Genomic DNA, 21,866 nt, shown 5'->3' with positions numbered 1-21,866 from the left:
TACAGATGTTTATACTCTGAACATTGTTTATTTTGTAATTAAAAACCATATTCATACAAAAATAACTCCATCTTGTCCATATCAGCATTAAACATTGTAACAGTAGACCTGATTTATTCATACAAGCAACAAAGAAGCTTGTCACCTCACAGACTTGTACAAAATTATCCCTTTTTAAAGACAGGTGAAAAAACAAATTAAACATTCACAGATGTAATTTAGGCCAAAACGGCCCTATACGGTTTGGTAAGTTCTCCTGAGCACCAAATTATCAAATTATTATTATTTTTTCATTCATCAATTCATCTTTTACATTATTTGATGTTTCTTTTTGGTTCTCAGATCCCATTGATAAAAGATACAACTATATAGATGATAGACTTAATCAGATTATTATACTGTATCTTTGTATGATTAAATGAGGTTAATGTTCTCAAGTATGACAATGTTTTGATTATGTAAAATCACAACATGGATAACAGCAACCACATTTGTCACAAACGTCTACAAATGCTTTTCAATCAGCTTGCCCGAATTCTACCATATATCATGTACCATCTTCCTCGCCTAGACATGAAGTAATGTCAATTAAATGATTGGGCAGCTATAACCTGGTGATAGTGATTTACAAGAGTAACTAATCAGAGCTCTGGTATCACTATCTATACAAGACCTGAAGATAGAGCTGACTGAACCACTAATTCTCTCGAGTATTAACATGTAGTTTAGTCGTCAACTTCAGGCAGATGACTTATTCCAGTAGTTTCTCTCCTAGTTCCTCTGTTTTATTGCTGCCTGAAGGATCAACCCTTGGTCACATATAAGGAACAAGACTAAAATAATGGGAGTAGTTACTTTTAACAAACCCATGATTTTAATAAATAAGGGTCATTTATATTCTGCTCATTATCCTACCTTCCTCTGAAAGCACAAAGGTACATCTTTCAAATAGCAGTATGTGTCATCCTCTGCACAACTCAAACAATAGCACATGGTCGTTCAAATATTCTTGTTTCTTTGAACAATAAAATGCAACAAAGACTTGGAAAAAACACTAAGAATGAAAATGACGGCACAAAACAACTCTTCAACTGACGCATGTTCACACTTCAACAGTTCTGCTTCTGATAAAAGTATTCATCACAGCAATTAGACATTTCAACTGAATATAATTTCTATATATTCATATTAGAAAGCCAATTGCTTTATCACAAACAATTCATATTTGCCTTGTGGGAGAACCCCACACGCATTAGATAAGTAGTCAACAGACCCATTCAAACTGAATAGTCAAATATAGACTGAACACCGGGCTGAACTTGATAGGACAGGTGCTGTGGATCCCTGCTTAAATTGAGTTGGCATTGGATTAAGCATGTGAATACTGCAGAAAGGCTTAGAGGGAGAGTTTAGGCTGCTGCTGCATGTTTCTTCCCCCCGACGAGGGGCCAGAGCAGGCACTGTTTCTGACTACAGCCTGGTCCTGGTTCTGCTTAGGGATGCACCCATGGTGAAATTCTGGGCTGATCCCACTGTGATGGGTGCATCCCTAGTTCCACTGAGTCAGCTTCAGTACAGCTGTCCATTGATCTGCCGGAGAACTCCCACCACGAACTCCCTCAGCGTCTGGAGAGGGACACGGGTCAACATCAGCACAAATAACACTATTATATTCACTCCCTCAGCGTCTGGAGAGGGACACGGGTCAACATCAGCACAAATAACACTATTATATTCACTCCCTCAGCGTCTGGAGAGGGACACGGTCAACATCAGCACAAATAACACTATTATATTCACTCCCTCAGCGTCTGGAGAGGGACACGGGTCAACATCAGCACAAATAACACACTATTATATTCAGATTACTTGACTTGGCAAAAGCAGTTATTAATACTGATTCTGGTGCCTAGGTGGAAAAAAATACTGTTGAAAAACTAGTCTGTATCCGGCCAAAAAAACACAACTGGTTTGTTGTCTGCCCCGAGTGAGAATCAGTTTCAGTTTAGTTTATTTGAAAAGGGACAGTGCATATTAATAAACAATACACCAGAGTTAACCAAAAGGCACATTTTCATCCATAGTCCCCGGCCATATATATATATCGGCCATATATATATATATATCTTCCTGGACCCATCTGTGAGGGTGAGGTCTCTTACCTGGGGTTTGCAGTGCTCCTCAATCCAGCTGAAGATGCAGGCAGAGAGCTCCTGGAAGCTGGCCACCGACACGGAGCTGCTGAAGGACTGGAACAGCGAGTCCATGATGCTCTGGAAGATGCTGAACTTGATCTGGTCCGACACCTGCTCCTCACCCTGCTGGGGGTTGTTCTGGTGGGCCTTCACAATGTGCTCATAGTTCCTGCAACACACCAGGAGCACCTTACAACACCCAGCATATCATTCTGTCATATTACAATCACACAAATGTACTATAATTAGGGATATTAACAGTTAATCGACTATGGATTAATTGCCGATAAGAATTTACTCGTAAGATTTGGTTACTCAATTAATTGCTTTATAATGGAATGGACAAAAAGGCAAAAGAGCTGTGTGTACATCCAACCTTAGTAGTGTAGGTGCTGGATCTTAGAGTATATACGTGAGAAGAGAGGAGAGATCCGCACACTGATATCTCCCGGTTCACTTTATTGAGAATATTGCAACGTTTCGACCCTTAGGTCTTCATCAGACAACTTGAGAAATCATTCAATTCATGATAATGGAATGGAACTTTTTTGGGGGGAGGAACGTTATCTACGGGAGTTGCGTGAAATGTAATCATGATTTAGGGTCTGACTGCACATGAGGGCGTGGCGCCATGTAGTGAAGGCTAATTGGGATGCCGGGAAATTTCAACGACACGAAAATGAAGCGAGCAAAGCGCAGTCCAGTGTGGGACGTTCTTATCAATTAATCGACTATTAAGGTTAACAGTTATCAATATGATATTCCTTGAAATTTGCAACCCTAACTATAAACTATGGCCTTGTAATCTTTATATTGAAGACACAGGTTATCAAATGAATGCCTTTAACGAGGGGACATGAGAGTGCCATGTCTCTTCAGAATCAAATCAAATCAAACTTTATTTGTATAGTGCATTTCATACACAGAGGCAACACAATGCGCTTTACAGAGAGCAATGGGAGGGTATAGGTCCCACCCCTACATATTCCAGAGGGAAGCAAAAAAAGAGTTCCACCCGGGGGCCAGAAAAGAAAGAGCGAAGAGAGCCACTTAACTAGCAGGTCTGTCCATTTAGACACTCGTCTACAGATGTGAGAACGCCATTGAATGGCCTCTCCGGTGCAAGCTGACGGTCTCACGCTGACGGTCTCACGCTGGTTCAGAGCAGGGTAAAGCCTAAATCATTGCCGGGCTGTTTTCAGTCTACCCATGGCTTATCTCTCTTGCTGCAGAGTGTGGGCCTGGCCTGGCCCAGTGTGATAAGTACTGGTCTATCTGGACTGGCAGGCTTGACCTGATACAGCCTGGGCCATCTACCCTCCTGGGACACTCACTGGCATGAGAGCAGGGGGGCAGACTCAACACCAGACAGGCCCACCGATTAACTGAATGGTGTAATGAAATATTACCCTGGAGGTCTTGGTGTAATAAGTAATACATTATTAATCGAGTGTAGGACATACTGTACGACTGTGACTGGCTTCACCCTGCAGCTATGTAGGACAAATGCATTTCTTTATGACCGTATTAAGAAAAGTGTCCTGCCTTACGTTTTCATGATCTTCAGGGCCATTACTTCCTTCCTCAGCATGGACACTTCCTCCTCTTGCTTCTTCTTCTCCTTGTGCAAAAACTGGATGTAGTCAATGGCTACGGAAAACACAGACACACAGTCAGGGATTTATTTCCAGGCCAAAAAAAGCGCTACGGCTGCCGGGTGTGTCCCTGTCCAAGTGGCTCATGTCCACGGGACGTTAGCAGTCAAAGCGTGCATCCGGTGGACCGTACGATCACACCGGAGAGCAGGTGAGGAACACCAACAGGACGGTGTTTTCCAGAGGGATCAGTGAGTTGTAGGTTCTCTTACTTTTCTGAAGTACGGTGGCCTTGCTGATCTTCTGTGTTCCCATGGCAAAATCAGTCTGCTGCTGGCAGGTGGGCACTATAGACTGCAGATCATCGTACCCTTTCTGTAGTGAAAACATCAACATGGCAGATATTACCACTGGGAATTAAAAAAAAAAAAAAATCTCTTCCCAATCCGCCCTCTTTCTCCGGCTCCTTCCCTCCCCCGACCCCCCCGACCCCTCTCTCTCCGGCTCCTTCCCTCCCCCGACCCCTCTCTCTCCGGCTCCTTTCCTCCCCCGACCCCTTTGACCTTGATGGCATCCCTGCGCTTCTGCTCAGCCTGTGTGTGCGCCTGTCTCCGCCGGTCCTTATACGACTCTTTATATGTGGTCTCATGTCTGTAGTCACTATCTTCATCGTCTGGAGAAAGGAGAGAGAGAGAGAGAGAGAGTGACAGAGAAAAAGGGAAAGATAGGAGTTAAGTCCGACCAAGTCGGAGACAATGAGATAGGAGGACAACGCCAAACAGTCATATTGATTTAGTCTTAATATGTCGTAGGCTACATCTTATCAGGCACAAATAATTAGATATTTCTATAGCTTGCAAATCAAAAAAAAGAGACTTAGAATTGCTCAATATGTTATCATGATAGGTTACCTGTATTCGGTACTGATGAGGCACTGGTCGAGCCGATGCTGTTTGCTCTGGAGACCACAGTACCTTTCCTTGCATTCTCAGCAAAGAAACCTAAAAATAGCATTTGATAAAACTTTTTTTTTTTTTTTTGCCTTAGATTAGTTAAAGTTCACTAGCAACACAAACGACAGTTATCTAAAATGATAGTGTTAGAGATAGTGCATACAAGACTATAGAATAGATAGTTTCAGACGTGCATACAAGACTATAGAATAGATACTATCTTTACGTGTTGGGAGAACCGTTGTCAAAGATACTCACTGTGGTCAAACCCGTTGTCACTGAAAGCCCCGTCAGTCTGGTCAGCCATCGGCAGGAACGGTAATGTTGCACCCAGAGTTGTAAAGATGAGAAAGGATAAAAAGGGAGATGAGAAAGGATAAAAAGGGAGACAAGATGAGCGGTTGTGATGAACAGGTTGTCTATATTCTCCCAAACGGAGAGCAGTGAACCCACTGAGAGTTGCTCTGGTCGAGGGCTCCCAGATGGGCGGGGGCAGATCTGATCTGCTTCCCTCTCTCACATCTGTCTAAACAAATCACTAACTTTAGGTTAGCTAGTCTAACCTGTCCGACCTAGGACACCTCGCCCAGCGGACATGTCTGTTGATCAGGGAAATTGCTGGAGGATATGATGGAGAAAGACTATGTGTCTAATACGTGTGTGTCAACAATAACATAATAAGAGCATAAACAAGCCCAGCTAGCTAGGTGCTAGCCTAACGCAGTTGCTCCCTAGCTAGCTCGTCTAGGCTGTAAGGCTGGGCTAACCTCGTTAGCTAGCTGGATTAGCTCGGTAGCCATCAGTCATCATAAAGTCAGCTGATCTACACGGGAGCTTGCAGTTCGTTTACAACTGTCAACATCTCACTGTTGACACCATGTTTCATGTTCAAATCATTCGCTTTATGGCCCCAGAATGACTTTAGATAGATAGCTATGCTACTTACTTTGTTCCAGTGATCATCGGGCGACGTAGGATCCGTCATCTTGAGATAACTAGAAGTGCTGAAGTTCCTAAGGAGAAACTACGCCCTCTGTTGGAGCAAAGTGTAATAGCCACATGTATTTGCCGAGACAGTCTTTGTTGTGTTGGTTAGGGTGAAACCAAGCCAGGCCCAGCCTGGCTTATGTGCGTGACTGGCTTGTTTCTGTTCAGGACTGGTAGGATGGATCATGGAAGCTAGTCATGCCACTGGAATAGCTGTGAATTGAAATGACATGAAATAATGTCTGATAAATTAAGATAGGTCTTGTCACTTGGACACATCAGTTCCAATGCTTCCAATGCTAATCCAGCACAATAAAAGCGGGATAGTCAGTTAGCTCATGAGCTCACAACAACTAGCAGCAGCTTCCATAACATTAATTTGTGTTAGAATAAGGGTTGGGACAGGATCTGACCTATAAGGCAAGGGGTAAAGGTTGGAGTGAAAGGATGAACATGTGGAGGTTTGGGGTATAGTCCCATAAAGTCATCCCCATCGGGAATGTGTATGTATGATTGATATATGGGCTTTCTGTACCTTTTCGAAGATTTCTCTAGTTTTGTAAAAAAAAAAAAATACCTGTAATTAATGTGATGTCTATGTGATGTATTGTGACATCTAATGTGAGATTTTTATTAGACCTGTAAATATTTAGTACTGACATAGAAATCTATTTTGATACTGTATAATTTGAGTTTCCCATGTGCCTTATTAGTGTGGTCTCTCAAATGAACCTACCTGTTGTTCATCCTGCACCTGTCCTGTGATTGGTCAGGATAGACTGATTGTTTTCACAAGTGCACCTGTCTATTTAACTGCAGTCAATTTTGTGAACCCGGTCAGACTAACCCTGATGAAGGCAGCATAGCTACAGAAACACTGTTTTTATGTCATCTAATATTTTTGTATCACATTTTTGGCTGCACTCACATGTTTGTGAAAGACTGTTTTGTCCTCACTTTCTTTTCATAGATTATGGTGTAATCGCATTACCTTTTTTCTCACCTGACTACCATTAGGCTATCATCTCTTGTCCATCGTGCTCCACATCCCAACCAGTTCTTAACTCAGTCTATCCTCTCGCCATCTCCCTTTGCAACCTTCCACCCGGGTCTGGTGTGTTTCAACCTCACACAGGAAGTTACTGTTCTGCTTTTTGTGCTCGGGCATAAAACCCCCTCTCTTTCCTCTCACACCCCAGCACCGATATCAACCTAAGAACTCTTGAAGCGACAAATTGCAAAGAGCTGTTTCCTGAAACGGGGAGATCATCTTTAGGTTCTATTTCTCAGATTCTTTTCTTCAGCAGCACCTGGTGAGAACTGGTGAGTGGAGCAGGATAGGAGAGGAGATGTTCTCTCTTCAGACACGCTCACCTCAAGACCCACACAGTTTCAGTAAGGTCTGATGGACTTGGATTTGGTTTCCCACCGACTTGCTGTTTTCTTTGGTCTATTTTGGAATTAACCGTCTTTTTCAGTGTGCGCAGGTGTTGAGACACCGCGGCTGCAGGCTCTTTTGGAGTTGATTTTTTTCTCAGTGGAGTTTGTTTCCTGTGTCGGGTCCAACTGGATTACCTGTGGAGGCTGGTGATGGGGAATGTGGCCGGGGTCACGGAGCAGGCAGAGGGCCGAGAGGCCAGGAACTCTGTGGGGGCCGGGGCCGGCCTGAGCGCCCCCACCCCAGCCCTGCAGAACAAGCAGCCCGCGCCCCCCAAGCTCCCCATGCCCCCAGAAGAGGAGCTGGACCAACGCTTCAACGTGGTGCTGGTGAGTGAAATTGACCGGACAGGAATAACACACAGAACAACACTAACATCAGACGCTTTCAATTCCTGTTTAAATCATCAGTATCATGGTCTTAGTTGTGATCTTTTGTGAGAGATAATGAACTCAGAGGACACCCTGTAAGAGGAAGCACACTGTAACAAATGCTTGCATGAGATTGAGCAACACTTACACGAGTTCAAGTGACAGGAAAACAGATGTTTCACCGCTATTTCAACATGTCACATGAAATGTATTTCTCAGTGATCTCTCACAATTGAGAATACTATACGGTGAGATAGAGTATGGAAGGTAGGCTACAGGAGGGATGCATCCTTTTCCAAGTTATGGCCTCCTTGGCCACTACCTGTTCTAGTGTTGGCTGTAGACTACCTGTTCTAGTGTGGGCTGTAGAGTACCTGTTCTAGTGTGGGCTGTAGACTACCTGTTCTAGTGTGGGCTGTAGAGTACCTGTTCTAGTGTGGGCTGTAGACTACCTGTTCTAGTGTGGGCTGTAGAGTACCTGTTCTAGTGTGGGCTGTAGACTACCTGTTCTAGTGTGGGCTGTAGACTACCTGTTCTAGTGTGGGCTGTAGCCTACAATTAAAACATGTGTCAAAGCTCACTGATAGGAGACACAATCACTAATAGACTCCAACACCTTTCAGCTTTTATACCCTGGATGTTATAAAATGTGGGATCTCTGTGAATGCTGAAGTGTAACCACGGTAATAAGTGTAACGTATAGGTAACCACAGGGTAATAAGTGTAACGTATAGGTAACCACGGTAATAAGTGTAACGTATAGGTAACCACAGGGTAATAAGTGTAACGTATAGGTAACCACGGGGTAATAAGTGTAACGTATAGGTAACCACGGGGTAATAAGTGTAACATATAGGTAACCACGGTAATAAGTGTAACGTATAGGTAACCACGGGGTAATAAGTGTAACGTAGGTAACCACGGGGTAATAAGTGTAACGTATAGGTAACCACGGTAATAAGTGTAACGTATAGGTAACCACGGCGTAATAAGTGTAACGTATAGGTAACCACGGAAATAAGTGTAACGTATAGGTAACCATGGGGTAATAAGGGTAACGTATAGGTAACCACGGGGTAATAAGTGTAACGTAGGTAACCACGGGGTAATAAGTGTAACGTAGGTAACCACGGGGTACTCCGTGTAACGTAGGTAACCACGGGGTAATAACTGTACGACAAACTGTTTCTGAGGCCTCATATGCTGCAGCCTCTATTACACTTCCTGTGCAATAGACTGTATCAGTCTGCTATAAAATAATGACCTCACTTCCCCTTTCACCAAAGGGAAATAACTAACCCATCTGAAATTTAAACTGGCACCATCATGCCTTGTGTGTGTGTGTGTGTGTGTATGTGCACGCAAATGTGTGAGGAGAGAGAAATCGTTGATAAAGTGGATATGATTGTTGATGTTGATAAAGTGGATATTAAGAGCTAGTCGAACTCTATTTTTGAGCAGAGCGCCTGTCCCCAGACTAACAGTCAGCCATGAATGTTGAAACCGAAAAACGGACTTCCTCGTTTTCTGAATAGTGTCTCAGTTGAGATTCACACCTGCTAGGTGTTGAAGCGCATTCACTCACTGATGCTCATAATGAGTAAGCTTGTAGAATAGAAGAACACAGAACATTTCAGTTGCCTTGCTCAGTGAAAACCACCATGGTAGCACTCCTTCCCCCGCCCTGGGGCGTAACCGTACAGTTTGTCCCCGGCAGAGCACACACTGTCAACATCAGGGTTTTCTCAACGTGTGAAGAGGAAGCCACAAACTGCTGGAGACCATTTTGTATGTCAAACCACACCCTTTTTTGGTAGAAACAAGACCCCACCAAAACACTTTTTATTAAAAAGGTTAATCCTACTGATAGCCTCTATTATGTGATAGTATGCTATTAGAAAAAGTGCTTAATGCAGAGAATTGACTCAAATCTCAATTGTAAATTATAGTTATCTGAGGTACTCTATAATATAGGTGCTCTGTATTTTCTCATTTATATTTGAAAAAATGTTTGTTGCTCACGCTGAAGCGTTCTTACTACAGGATGAACACAGGTTGAATTACTCTTTAAAAGGGAGTTTCTGATCTTGTTTAATTGATCCTCAACAGGGGACAATAAAATGTGTTTTGTTTGTTTAGTGACTGCTGATGACGCATCTAATTGTTAAATATAGCCTATGAAAAAAAGTGTTTATATGTTAAATGGTTTTGCTGATAGACATGTCTTATGGGGATTTGTCTCATGTATATGTGTACTGTATATATGGGAATAAATCAATCAAAACAATCAGATCTATACGGTTTGATGATAATGACATAATTTGGTGTTGGGAGTACTGCATGAGCAAAACATGGTATCCACTCATTACCACCAATACAAGTAGTGTAAACAGAGAGAAGGTGTTGTGGTCTGGGCTGGAGGAAGCAGGGTTCCGCTGCACCCTGGGTGAACACATTCACCACATTCATTTTCAGTTTAAAAACACATTTGTGATCATCGCACACTCAGGAAAGAGAAGTGTACGACTGTCTGGTCAGATCAGAGAGACTCCAGAGCAGCTGAGGGGCACTGGGCCTGCTTTACTGTATAGGCTAATGCAATCTACATGTACAGTACTGGCCAAACGTCTTAGGACCCCTAAGAAAATTATTTAAAGCTATTTATCTGGACAGCAAATGTTAATTTGCTCGTAAAAACACATATAACACATATAACACATTACAGTCAATAAAAATGAATACATGAATAATAATATTAATATTAATAAGAATAATATAATAAGAATAATATGCTTGGAACGCATTTACCACAGGACTACTAAAATGACACAGCAGTGTACCAAAGAGAATTTTGTGTTCTCAGGGAGGCCACGAAAAATACCAACTTTTAAAAACAAGAAATACATATTTTGGTCCATGACCATGATTCAATAATTTTTTTGTGTGCCTCAGATTCTCTTCAGACTGCCAACCTACACCAGGGACAGTTACTGTTGTTGTTTATTCTTAAGATATTTGTATTACTTTTGTAGTAATGTTTTATATAGTGTTTTTACAAGCAAATAAACACTTACTGTCCAGATAAATGGCTTTAAACATAATTTCCTTTGGTGGTGGCCTAAGACCTTTGCACAGTACTGTATATGTTATAAGTCACGTACTAATGGACAACAGACTGCTTTCAATTCAGAACCATTTAATGTTGATTCTACATCTCTCATCCCTTCCAGAGCTACATGAACCTGCCTCCAGACAAGATGACGCTGTTGAGTCAGTATGACAATGAGAAGAAGTGGGAGCTGGTCTGCGATCAGGTAAGAAGCCCGTCTATCTGTCTGTCTGTCTGTCTGTCTGTCTGTCTGTCTGTCTGTCTGCCCGTCTGTCTGCCTGCCTGCCTGCCTGTCTGTCTGTCTGTCTGTCTGTCTGTCTGTCTGTCTGTCTGTCTGTCTGTCTGCCCGTCTGCCCGTCTGTCTGTCTGCCTGCCTGTCTATCTGTCTGTCTGTCTGTCTGTCTGTCTGTCTGTCTGTCTGTCTGTCTGTCTGTCTGCCCGTCTGTCTGTCTGCCCGTCTGTCTGTCTGCCCGTCTGTCTGTCTGTCTGCCCGTCTGTCTGTCTGTCTGTCTGTCTGTCTGTCTGCCTGTCTGCCTGTCTGTCTGTCTGTCTGTCTGCCTGCCTGTCTGTCTGTCTGTCAGGAGCTGTATACAGGAGTTGAGGCTGCTCCACACACTCGTAGATACACCTACAGTACAGTAGCTGCACCAAAACAGCTCTGATTTATAGTCACACATCTCAGATAAACTGTGTACTTTCACAGTAGTGATTTAGAGAGAGGATGACGGAATACTAGGCCAAAGTGAAGAAAGGTCATGCAGTGATGTGACAACCTCGCTGCTGACTTCCTGTTGTTGTGGCATGCTCAAATTGCGATATGTGCAGTTTATGTTCGTCACACAAATTCTCTCCTCCATCTTATCTCTATCCTCCCCTCCCTGCACCCCTCTCACCTCCTCTGTCCCGTGCATCCAGGAGCGCTTCCAGGTGAAGAACCCTCCCTCTACCTACCTGACCAAGCTCAAGGGCTTCTATCAGGACCAGGGGGGCGTCGCCCGCAGGGTGGGTTCACTCCCTTCACTCTCTCCCATTCATCTCCCATTCATCTCCCATTCATCTCCCATTCATCTCCCATTCTCTCCCATTCATCTTCCATGTCAGCGTCAACAGTCTCACTTTGATTTTCACACAGTGGAATACGAGTGGGGGAATAGTCCGTTTCTATCGTTCTTATGTTGCGCTGCATCTCCTCCTGTCTCAGTTCAAGAAGAGAGTCCAGGAGTCCACCCAGGTCCTGAGAGAGCTGGAGATCTCCCTCAGAACCAATCACATTGGGTGAGCCCCCCCTCCCTCAGAACCAATCACATTGGGTGAGCCCCCCCTCCCTGAGAACCAATCACATTGGGTGAGCGATCTCCCTGAGAACCAATCACATTGGGTGAGCGATCTCCCTGAGAACCAATCACATTGGGTGAGCCCCCCCTCCCTGAGAACCAATCACATTGGGTGAGCGATCTCCCTGAGAACCAATCACATTGGGTGAGCCCCCCCTCCCTGAGAACCAATCACATTGGGTGAGCCCCCCCCCTCCCTGAGAACCAATCACATTGGGTGAGCCCCCCCTCCCTGAGAACCAATCACATTGGGTGAGCCCCCCACCCGTACAGAAACGATACTGCTCCATTTCAGCTGGCTGGGTTCCTCCGGTGGCTCCTCTCTCCAGAGTTGGACATAGAAAGAGAGACGTTCACGTCTAACTGTCTCTCTCCTTGTAGATGGGCCCAGGACTTCCTTAATGAGGAGAACAAGGGCCTGGATGTTCTGGTGGAGTACCTGTCCTACGCCCAGAGCGATGCCTTGTGAGTATCCATCTGCTGTTCCCGTTCTCCAACAACTCCCGAGACATTCCACTACATTACAGTCATTTAGCAGACACTTTTATCCAAAGAGAATTACAATAATTGCATTTAACGTAGGAAAAGCCAATATACTACTACTTCCCAGAACTCACAAGTGCATCTTCTTTCTAAAACAAGTGACTAAGAGCATAATCTAGTGCTGAGGGCAAAGTGCAAGAATAGCAATCTAAAATACAATAGGTGCTTAAGAGGGAGGATCGTTGTAGTTGTAGTACTTATCGAGACCAGTGCACAGTATGATCATCCGTGACCGTGTGATCATCCACGACTGTGTTCGTTATTTGTACGTACGCGTCCGCAGGTTCGACACGGAGGCCATGGAGAACGGAGGGACGCTGTCCGAGAGAGGGAAGACCGCCGAGAGGTCTCTGGAGGACCTGCCCAATAAGAGCTCCGCTAGCTCCCCTACGCACGGCATGACCAGGGCTGCACGCGCCCTGACCGTGAGGTAAGGGATCTCTGAGCCATAGTGCACATCCCAGCACATCATACACTTTACCTGAGGGGGTCGCCCTAGGTGATAATTAGGCCACTTATCATGGGGAAAGGCACTGCAGAGCTCTTAAAGGAGTAGTAAAGGAAAAAATCATGTTTAGCCCTGTTTTAAGGTTACTTATGATCATATACAACGGTTCAGATCAAAACGTTGACTTTTGAGAAAGTCTGATAATTGCTTTACCACCGTTTTGGTCGTACAATGGACTGTGGGTGGGCACCTTGAAAAATCTTTCAAAACATGTTAAACTCTCAATTTCAAAGACAAGAAGCTCACTTTCCAGAGCCATCGCTTTATCACATGTTGATGTGATATTCCACCTCCCTCGTTGCCCTTTCTCTCTTTCTCTTCTCCCGTCTTTTCTGTCCTGACCTCCAGACTAACCACGCTGGCCATCACCAGAAGGACCCAGAAGACCTCTCGCCTGGCCAGCCAAAGGGACGACGTGCATGTGTGCATCATGTGTTTGAGAGCGATCATGAACTACCAGGTAATTCTAGTCCCACACATCCACACGACCGGCTCCCCCCCCGTACGTAGTACACCGCTAGACCCACTCACTATTCCCAAGACCGGGTGTCTGATAGGTTTGCAAATTTCAAGGAATTTCATTAATCGATAACTGTTAACCTTAACAAACGATAGTCAATTAATTCATAAGAACGTCCCGCGCTGGACTGCGCTTTGCTCGCTTCATATTTGTGTCTTCTTCCCTTGTGTCGTTGAAATTTCCCGGCATCCCAATTAGCCTTCACTACATGGCGGGGCGCCCTCATGTGCAGTCAGACCTTAGATCATGATTACATTCCACGCAACTCCCGTTGATAACGTTTGTTCCCCAAAAAAAACGTTCTGTTCCATTAACAAGCAATTAATTGAGTAACCAAATCTTACTTGAGTAAATTCTTATCGGCAATTAATCTATAGTTGATTAACTATGAACACCCCTAGTGTCTGAGGATCCAGAACATGACAGAATGATGCCGTGTTCTCTGGGTTTCTCTGCAGTCTGGCTTTAACCTGGTGATGACACACCCACGCTGTGTCAACCAGATCACCCTCAGCCTCAACAACAGCAACCCCAGGTAGGAGCAACGCTGCCCATCAGTGTGTGTGTGTGTGTGTGTGTGTGTGTGTGTGTGTGCGTGTGTGTGTGTGTGTCTGTGTGTGTGTGTGTGTGTGTGTGTCTGTGTCTGTGTCTGTGTCTGTGTCTGTGTCTGTGTGTGTGTGTGTGTGTGTGCATGTGTGTGTGTGATCTCTAACTCCCTCTTCCCTACAGGACCAAAGCCCTGGTCCTGGAGTTGTTGGCAGCAGTCTGTCTTGTCAGAGGCGGCCATGACATCATCCTCTCTGCTTTTGACAACTTCAAAGAGGTGAGGGGACTTTACCATGCGTTACCATGCCAACCTACACACACTCATCCAACCCCCGTACGTTCCTCACGAGGCCCACGCTGCTTACTGACTCAACTCATGACTAACTACCCACCCCTCCTCTAGTCACAGAGCTGAGTAGGGCCCTCATTCTGAACTCTAACGCACGGACACAGTCAGACGGCTCTTGAAAAATGTGATATTAGCTCTACGTTTATGTAGATCAAAGTGCAAGCAGACTCAGAATATTCCTATGCTGTGGATGGGACTGTATGCAATGGGACACAAGTTTATCTGTAGAATAATCTTGGAGCCGGCAGCAACATTTCACTGTGACTGAACACGGAACATCACATGGGAGGAATAAAAGGACCCTTGATCTTGATCTGGTTCATAAGAGGTGGGACTAGCTCGGGAGGTAGAGCAGGGGGGTCCCCGGTTCGATCCCAGCTCTCAGCTCACGGCACTGAAGCCCGTCACCTCACGGCAAGAAGGTCTCCGGGCCTTTCTGTGAGGAGTTTGCATGTTCTCCCCGTGTTCACAAGGGTTTCCTCCCTAAAGAACCCAATATGAAAAACATGCAGAAGAGCAGATGCTCTTCAGTCCGGTCCCTGACCAGGACCTGGACTGAGCACTTGGACTTGGTTCCCGGGTGCCATGAACGATGGCTGCCCACTGCTCCTGGCTGCCCCTGGAGGAGGACGGCTTGGGATGGGTTAAATGCAATTTCCACCGGGGGCCCCCAAAAGTTCCATGTGTGTGTGTGTGTGTGCCGTGTTGCCGCTCACTCTATGTAATGTGTGTGTCACTGTGTGGCGGATTAAAGACCCCCCCCAGGTCCTGTAATTGAATAATGTGAAGGAGAAAATGGCTGTTTTGTTTACACCCCCTTGTGGACACTCACTGGAAGTGCATGACAGAGATCAGCCTGTATCACTCTCCTTCAGGTGAGCGGAGAAAAGAACCGCTTTGAGAAGCTGATGGAGTACTTCACCAACGATGACTCCAACATTGACTTCATGGTTAGTGGACATTGCAGTGTCTTGTCTCTCTCTCTCTCTCTCTCTCTCTCTCTCTCTCTCTCTCTCTCTCTCTCTCTCTCTAGAGAGACTTTGGGGAGTTATGTGTTATTTGTATTGTGAACGCTTTGTGCATTCGTGCTGTGAAAGGCGCTATATAAATAAAGTTTTTTTACTTACTATCAGCTAGTCTCTATCAGCTGGTCTCTCTCTCTTTCTCTATCAGCTGGTCTCTCTCTCTATCAGCTGGTTTCTCTCTCTCTCTATCAGCTGGTTTCTCTCTCTATCAGCTGGTCTCTCTCTCTCTCTCTATCAGCTGGTCACTCTCTCTCTCTCTATCAGCTGGTCTCTCTCTATCAGCTGGTCTTTCTCTCTCTCTTTCTATCAGCTGGTCACTCTCTCTCTCTCTATCAGCTGGTCTCTCTCTATCAGCTGGCCAAGAGAGTAAGGCCCAATCTGATTGTGTCTCTCTCCAGGTGGCCTGCATGCAGTTTATCAACATTGTGGTCCATTCAGTGGAGAACATGAACTTCCGGGTCCACCTGCAGTATGAGTTCACCCATCACGGGCTGGACCGGTACCTGGAGGTGAGTTCTCTCTTTCCTCCCTGGTCATGGAAATGGAATCTAATCTCTATAAATCCGGCAGCAGCATTTCACCGTTACTGCACACGTACTAGGGCTGGGTATCGATTCGAATTTCAAGAATCGATTCGATTCCGATTCACAAGGTTCAGAATCGATTAGCACGATTCAATTCGATTCGATTCAATATCGATTCGGTTAGTGTTCCTAAAACCTGTATTTTTTTTAGCTGTAACCTTAATTACATGACTGCCAAGTTATGCAACACATCAATACTAGGGCTGGGTATCGATACTGATTTCCAAAAATGAATGAATGAATGAATCATTGCATGAATTAATGAACTATTCATTCCTTCATGTATTCATCCATTCATTAAATAAAAAATCGATGAATCGATTCTGAATCATTTGATTCAGAATCGATTAATCGATTTTTTAAACCCAGCCCTAACACGTACATCACACGTCACGAATAAAGAATCTGAATCTAAATTGTCCTAAACAACTCAACCTGGCATTGGTGTGTGTGTGTGTGTGTGTGTGTGTGTGTGTGTGTGTGTGTGTGTGTGTGTGTGTGTGTGCGCGCGCGTGTGTGTGTGTGTGTGTCAGACCCTGAAGCTGACGGAGAGTGACAAGCTGCATGTCCAGATCCAGGCCTACCTGGACAACATATTTGACGTGGGGGCTCTACTGGAGGACGCGGAGAACCGGGGCGTTCTGGACCACGTGGACGACCTTCAGGAGCAGAACATGCAGGTGAGAGACCCGCGACCCGGCCCCAGAGAGAGACCACCGGCGCTGTACGCGTAGCGGGCCCTTAACTCGGAGCGTGGCCTTGCGTTGCAGCTCAGCGCCAGGCTCCAGGAGGTGGAGGACGAGGCCGTGGAGAGGATGGCCGCGCTGGAGACGCAGCTCATGCAGGCCACCAAGGAGACGGAGATCCTCAAGGTGACCCCCGGAACCGGGCAAACCTCTGGAGGTGCTGCACGTCAAACGAGATGAGCGTTTGTGATAATGGATGTGGTAATACTGTGTGTGTGTGTGTGTGTGTGTGTGTAGGAGAGCCTGAGGGACTCCTGTGCTCAGGTCAGCGGTCTGCAGCAGAGGGAGAGAGAGAGGGAGATAGACAGGGAGCGGGAGAGAGACAGAGACTGCCTGGCCCAGTCGTCCTCGGAGCTGGAGCAGAAGGTCCAGGAGCTGCAGGACAAGGGTCTGATCCGTCTGGGGCGCACCCCCTCCGGGGCTCTGGACCTGCAGGTGGTGCCCCTCACTGTGGTGGAGTACCTCCCCGCCCCAACCCCTGCCCCAAACCCAACCCCTGCCCCTTCCTCGACCTCCGAGCCCCAGCCCGGCCTCTCGGGCCAAGACGTTCCAGATTCCGCTCCCTCCTCCTCCTCGTCCGCCCCTCCCCCTCCTCCTCCTCCTCCCCCTCCTCCTCCTCCACTCCCCGTTGGTTCAGGGCCTGGTGGACCTGCTCCACCGCCACCGCCCCCCCCACCTCCACCTCCCCCTCCCCTCTCTGGCGCTTGTGGGGCCCCGCCTCCCCCTGCTCCGCCTCCTCCCGGAGGAGGCCCCCCACCTCCTCCTCCACCACCTGGGTTTGCGCCTCCTCCCCCACCTGGGGCCGGCCAATCAGCCGCTGCCCCTGCAGGTGAGCTCATCGTCTACACTCCATCCGCCAGCTCAGCTAACGGCTCTGCTGCTTGAATAGATAGTGGACTGACTAGTTCGATGTCTCTATCTTGTAGCAGGTAAGAGCAGGAAGCCCATCCAGACCAAGTTCCGGATGCCTCTGTTGAACTGGCAGGCCCTGAAGCCCAACCAGGTGTCGGGGACCGTCTTCAATGAACTGGATGATGAGCTGGTGTTAGGGGTAAGACTTCCATCCCTCTTTCTCTCCCCCCTACAGTAACTCTCTCTCCTCACTAGGACTCCGTCTGCTCTCTTCCATACTCCTGTCTCTCTCCCTCCCTGGTCTCCATCCCGCCTGAGCCGCCAACTCTCCCTGTGTTCAGGAGCTGAACATGGAGGCCTTTGAGGAGACGTTTAAGACCAAGGCCCAGGGCCCTCCTCCGGCCCTGTCCACTCTCAAGATGAAGGTGTCCAAGCAGACTACCAGCAAGGTGTCCCTGCTGGACGCGAACAAGGCCAAGAACCTGGCCATCACCCTGCGCAAGGGAGGCCTCCGCCCCCAGGACATCTGCAGCGCCATAGAGAGGTACGCACCTCCGCCCAGCTCCTGGGCCGCCCTCCTCCTCCTCCGCCCAGCTCCTGGGCCGCCCTCCTCCTCCTCCGCCCAGCTCCTGGGCCGCCCTCCTCCTCCGCCCAGCTCCGACTACTACTGCTATAACAACATGGATTCATCTTCAGTTTTGAACCTCTACTCACTGCAATTTCTCTCTCTCTCTGTTTTTCTCCTTCTCTCTCCTTCCTTCCTTCCTTCCCCCCTTCCGTCTCTCTCTCTCTCTCTCTCTGTTTTTCTCCTTCTCTCTCCTTCCTTCCTTCCCCCCTTCCGTCTCTCTCTCTCTCTCTCTCTCTCTCTCTCTCTCTTTCTCTCTCTCTCCAGGTACGACCAGCAGGCTCTGGCGCTGGACTTCCTGGAGCTGTTGGAGCGCTTCGTGCCGTCGGACTACGAGCTCAAGCTGCTTCAGAACTACGAGAAGGAGGGCCGCCCCCTGGATGAGCTCTCGGAGGAGGACCGCTTCATGATTGGCTTTGGCAGCATCCCCCGCCTCGGCCAGCGAATCAGCACCCTCACATTCATGGGCAACTTCCCCGAGACCGTCAGACACTTGCAGCCGGTCAGTCTGTCTCTCAGTCGTGGTTCGCTGTTCAGACCTCTCCAACCTCTCGAAATGGAGAGGAAAAAACTAAATCTACACCCAGATTAAATCTGTGCTGAACAGCAGTCTGGTCGCTTCACTAAAAGGATGTCTTTTCACCCACAGCAACTGAACGCCCTCATCTCTGCATCGATGTCCATCAAGTCCTCGACCAAGTTGAAGAAAATATTAGAGGTTAGTGAAGGTTTCTCCTCAGGACAGCAGACTTGCAGCGATGTTAGAACTGTGTGTGTGTGTGTGTGTGTGTGTGTGTGTGTGTGTGTGTGTGTGTGTGTGTGTGATGTAAAGCCATCTAATGTTGTCGCCTCCAGATCATCCTCGCCTTTGGAAACTACATGAACAGCAGTAAGAAAGGAGCAGCCTACGGCTTTCGCCTACAGAGCCTGGACCTGGTAAGGACTTCCTCCTCTTCAATTCTACAGCAGGTAACACTCTTCCTGAGACTGACTCCACTGTCCCTCTCTACGTCTCTCTCTCTCTCTCTCTCTCTCTCTCTCTCTCTCTCTCTCTGTCTCTCTCTCTCTTTGTCCTCAGCTTTTGGAGACCAAGTCCACGGACCGCTCCCAAACACTGCTACACTTCATCAACAACATCGTCCAAGAGAAATACCCTGAGCTCAACTCCTTCCACACCGAGCTGCTCTATGTGGACAAGGCTGGCCTAGGTACTGTAGCGTAGCCTACATTCACATTCAGAAAACGTCATCGTCTTAGACATGCTTACATGCACACATTTACACTGACAAACACATGTAGGTACTGTACTTGCATCACATGCCCTACATGGAAGATTAAGTGAGACTAGTTATATAATGTGTGTGTGTGTGTGTGTGTGTGTGTGTGCGTGGGTGTGTGGGCGTGTGTGTGTGTGTGTACCAGTGTCTCTGGACAGTGTCCTTCAGGACATCCGCGCCCTGGAGAGAGGGATGGAGATGACCAGGAAGGAGTTCGCTATGCAGGGTGACAACGCCGTTCTGAAGGACTTCCTCAAAACCAACAGTGAGCTGTTGGACGCGTTGCTCACAGACAGCAAGGCAGCTCAGGTCAGAACCCAGTTTTGACTCCTATCTTATAATACGCTACCTCATTCCAAACAAGATCTCACATAGTCCATCACGGTTGTGTCACACCTGTATCCCTGTTTCCTCCCGGCTGTCCTGTCGTTCCCTCGGCCGCCACTAGGAGGCGTATGGCTCTGTGGTGGAGTATTTCGGAGAGAACCCCAAGACCACTCAGCCGGCCATGTTCTTCCCTTTGTTTGTCCGCTTCATGAAGGCCTACAAGGTGACGCCACGTCTTTAAAGCAGATCTAGCGTCTCTTTTTGGCCGTATGCATCTTTACTAACCGGTTCTATACGTGTATCACAGCAAGCAGAGAAGGAGAACGAGGACAGGAAGAAGGCGCTGAGTCAGCGCAGTGAGGAGAAAGCGCAGTCCCCCTCCCCTAGCAAGGCTGGGACCCAGAAGGTAAGGAGGCAAGGGTGGACCTTCACCTCCTCACACCCTCACCACCCTCCCTCATCCCATCCCAAACCCCTCTTATACCTGCCTGTGACCTTCGACCCCCCAGCAGTCTCCCATGATGCCGAAGATGGACTTCCTAGCGGAGTTGAAGAAGAAGCAGGTGAAGCCGCAGGTGCGCGAGGGGACGGACGGAGCCCTGGAGGACATCATCACAGGTAGAGTAGCCATGAGGGGACGACAGGGGACTCCTCCAGAGGTTTGGGGGCCAGAGCCGGGGGCCAGGGCTGGGGGCGGGGCTGGGAGCGGAGCTGGAGCCGGGGGCCAGGGCTGGGGGCGGAGTTGGATCCGGGGGCTGGGGGAGGAGCTGGGGTGGGGGCCAGTTTTTTATTTATTTATTTGATTTAACCTTTATTTAACCAGGTAAGTCAATTAAGAACAAATTCTCGGGCTCTGTGTGTCTGTCCTACTGCAGACCTGAGGACCAAGCCCTACAGACGGACAGACGGACGGAGACAAACGCAACGGCAAGACTCCTGAATCACACCTGCTCTGTGACACAACACACCTGGAACACACCTGCTCTGTGACACAACACACCTGGATCACACCTGCTCTGTGACACAACACACCTGGAACACACCTGCTCTGTGACACAACACACCTGGATCACACCTGCTCTGTGACACAACACACCTGGAACACACCTGCTCTGTGACACAACACACCTGGATCACACCTGCTCTGTGACAACACACCTGAATCACAGCTGCTCTGTGACACAAAACACCTGGATCACACCTGCTCTGTGACACAACACACCTGGATCACATCTGCTCTGTGACACAACACACCTGGATCACACCTGCTCTGTGACACAACACACCTGGATCACACCTGCTCTGTGACACACCTCAAATCATGTACATACATCACATTGTACTTTTCAGTTCATATTTTAAAATGGAGCTCTTGGCATGACAGGTTCATATCTAAGTGAATGCTTTTTATCTACTGTTTTACATAACATTTCTTTCAATGCTTCCAAATGTTTTACTTTGTACTGTTTTGTATAATTAATTTTCTAAAGGTACATTTTTGACAAAATACTGTAGATTAAAAAGGTTGAAATAAAGCCTTCTAATTTTCTCTAGTCTACAACTATGTTATTTTGGTACCCCCTAGCAAGTCATCTACACAGTTCAATGGTCAAGGTGGTTTTATTTGTCACATGCACAGAGGTGCAGGTGCTCAGTGCTCACGTCGTTGTGCTCAGCGAACAAAACGGAGTCTGCACTCTTCCGCGCCAATGAGATCAGTTACTGTAGCACTCGAGCACTCTGGGAGATGAAGCAGGACTCGGACGCAACGACTGTACAAGAGAGCTGCACTTTATTAGACTCACAACCACAGCAAGTATGTACAAAACGGGGCAGGTTGAACCGCCAGTCTTCTCACAAGAAAAAAAAACACATTTCTCACAGAATATCATAGCATCCACACTGATAAATTTGAGTCTCAAGTATCAGTAGGCCTTTATATTTATATATGTATATATAGATCTATTTTCTTTATTGTTCAT

General features: G+C 47.1%; 2 protein-coding genes across 2 annotated transcripts; one reads left to right on the top strand and one right to left on the bottom strand.

Moving 5' to 3' along the window:
* Positions 1-71: 71 nt before the first annotated feature.
* On the bottom strand, positions 72-5,733 carry mlx (MAX dimerization protein MLX). The gene is made up of 8 exons (XM_084449209.1): positions 5,690-5,733; positions 5,002-5,038; positions 4,702-4,791; positions 4,354-4,463; positions 4,063-4,165; positions 3,746-3,845; positions 2,163-2,364; positions 72-1,626 (listed from the first exon to the last, which is right to left on the bottom strand). The coding sequence occupies exons 1-8, from the start codon at positions 5,726-5,728 to the stop codon at positions 1,570-1,572; spliced, it is 738 nt and encodes a 245-aa protein (XP_084305335.1). The 5' UTR covers positions 5,729-5,733; the 3' UTR covers positions 72-1,569.
* A 1,587-nt stretch (positions 5,734-7,320) lies between these two features.
* fmnl1a (formin-like 1a) lies at positions 7,321-21,195 on the top strand (the record flags this gene model as incomplete). Its single annotated transcript, XM_084448302.1, has 25 exons — positions 7,321-7,497; positions 10,770-10,853; positions 11,564-11,650; positions 11,850-11,923; positions 12,364-12,447; positions 12,809-12,955; positions 13,382-13,493; positions 14,012-14,088; positions 14,283-14,376; positions 15,324-15,398; positions 15,872-15,982; positions 16,591-16,737; positions 16,828-16,929; positions 17,041-17,632; positions 17,730-17,854; positions 17,997-18,199; positions 18,548-18,782; positions 18,930-18,998; positions 19,136-19,216; positions 19,359-19,488; positions 19,703-19,866; positions 20,006-20,107; positions 20,192-20,290; positions 20,394-20,502; positions 20,760-21,195. 25 exons carry the CDS (start codon positions 7,321-7,323, stop codon positions 20,822-20,824), a joined length of 3,345 nt encoding a protein of 1,114 aa, XP_084304428.1. The 3' UTR covers positions 20,825-21,195.
* Between the last annotated feature and the right edge of the window lie 671 nt (positions 21,196-21,866).

This window comes from Borostomias antarcticus (genome assembly GCF_949987555.1).
Source record: "Borostomias antarcticus genome assembly, chromosome: 14".
NCBI classification, from domain to species: domain Eukaryota; kingdom Metazoa; phylum Chordata; class Actinopteri; order Stomiiformes; family Stomiidae; genus Borostomias; species Borostomias antarcticus.
The sequence above is the reverse complement of the archived record's forward strand: the minus strand, read 5'-3'. Positions and strand labels throughout refer to the sequence as shown.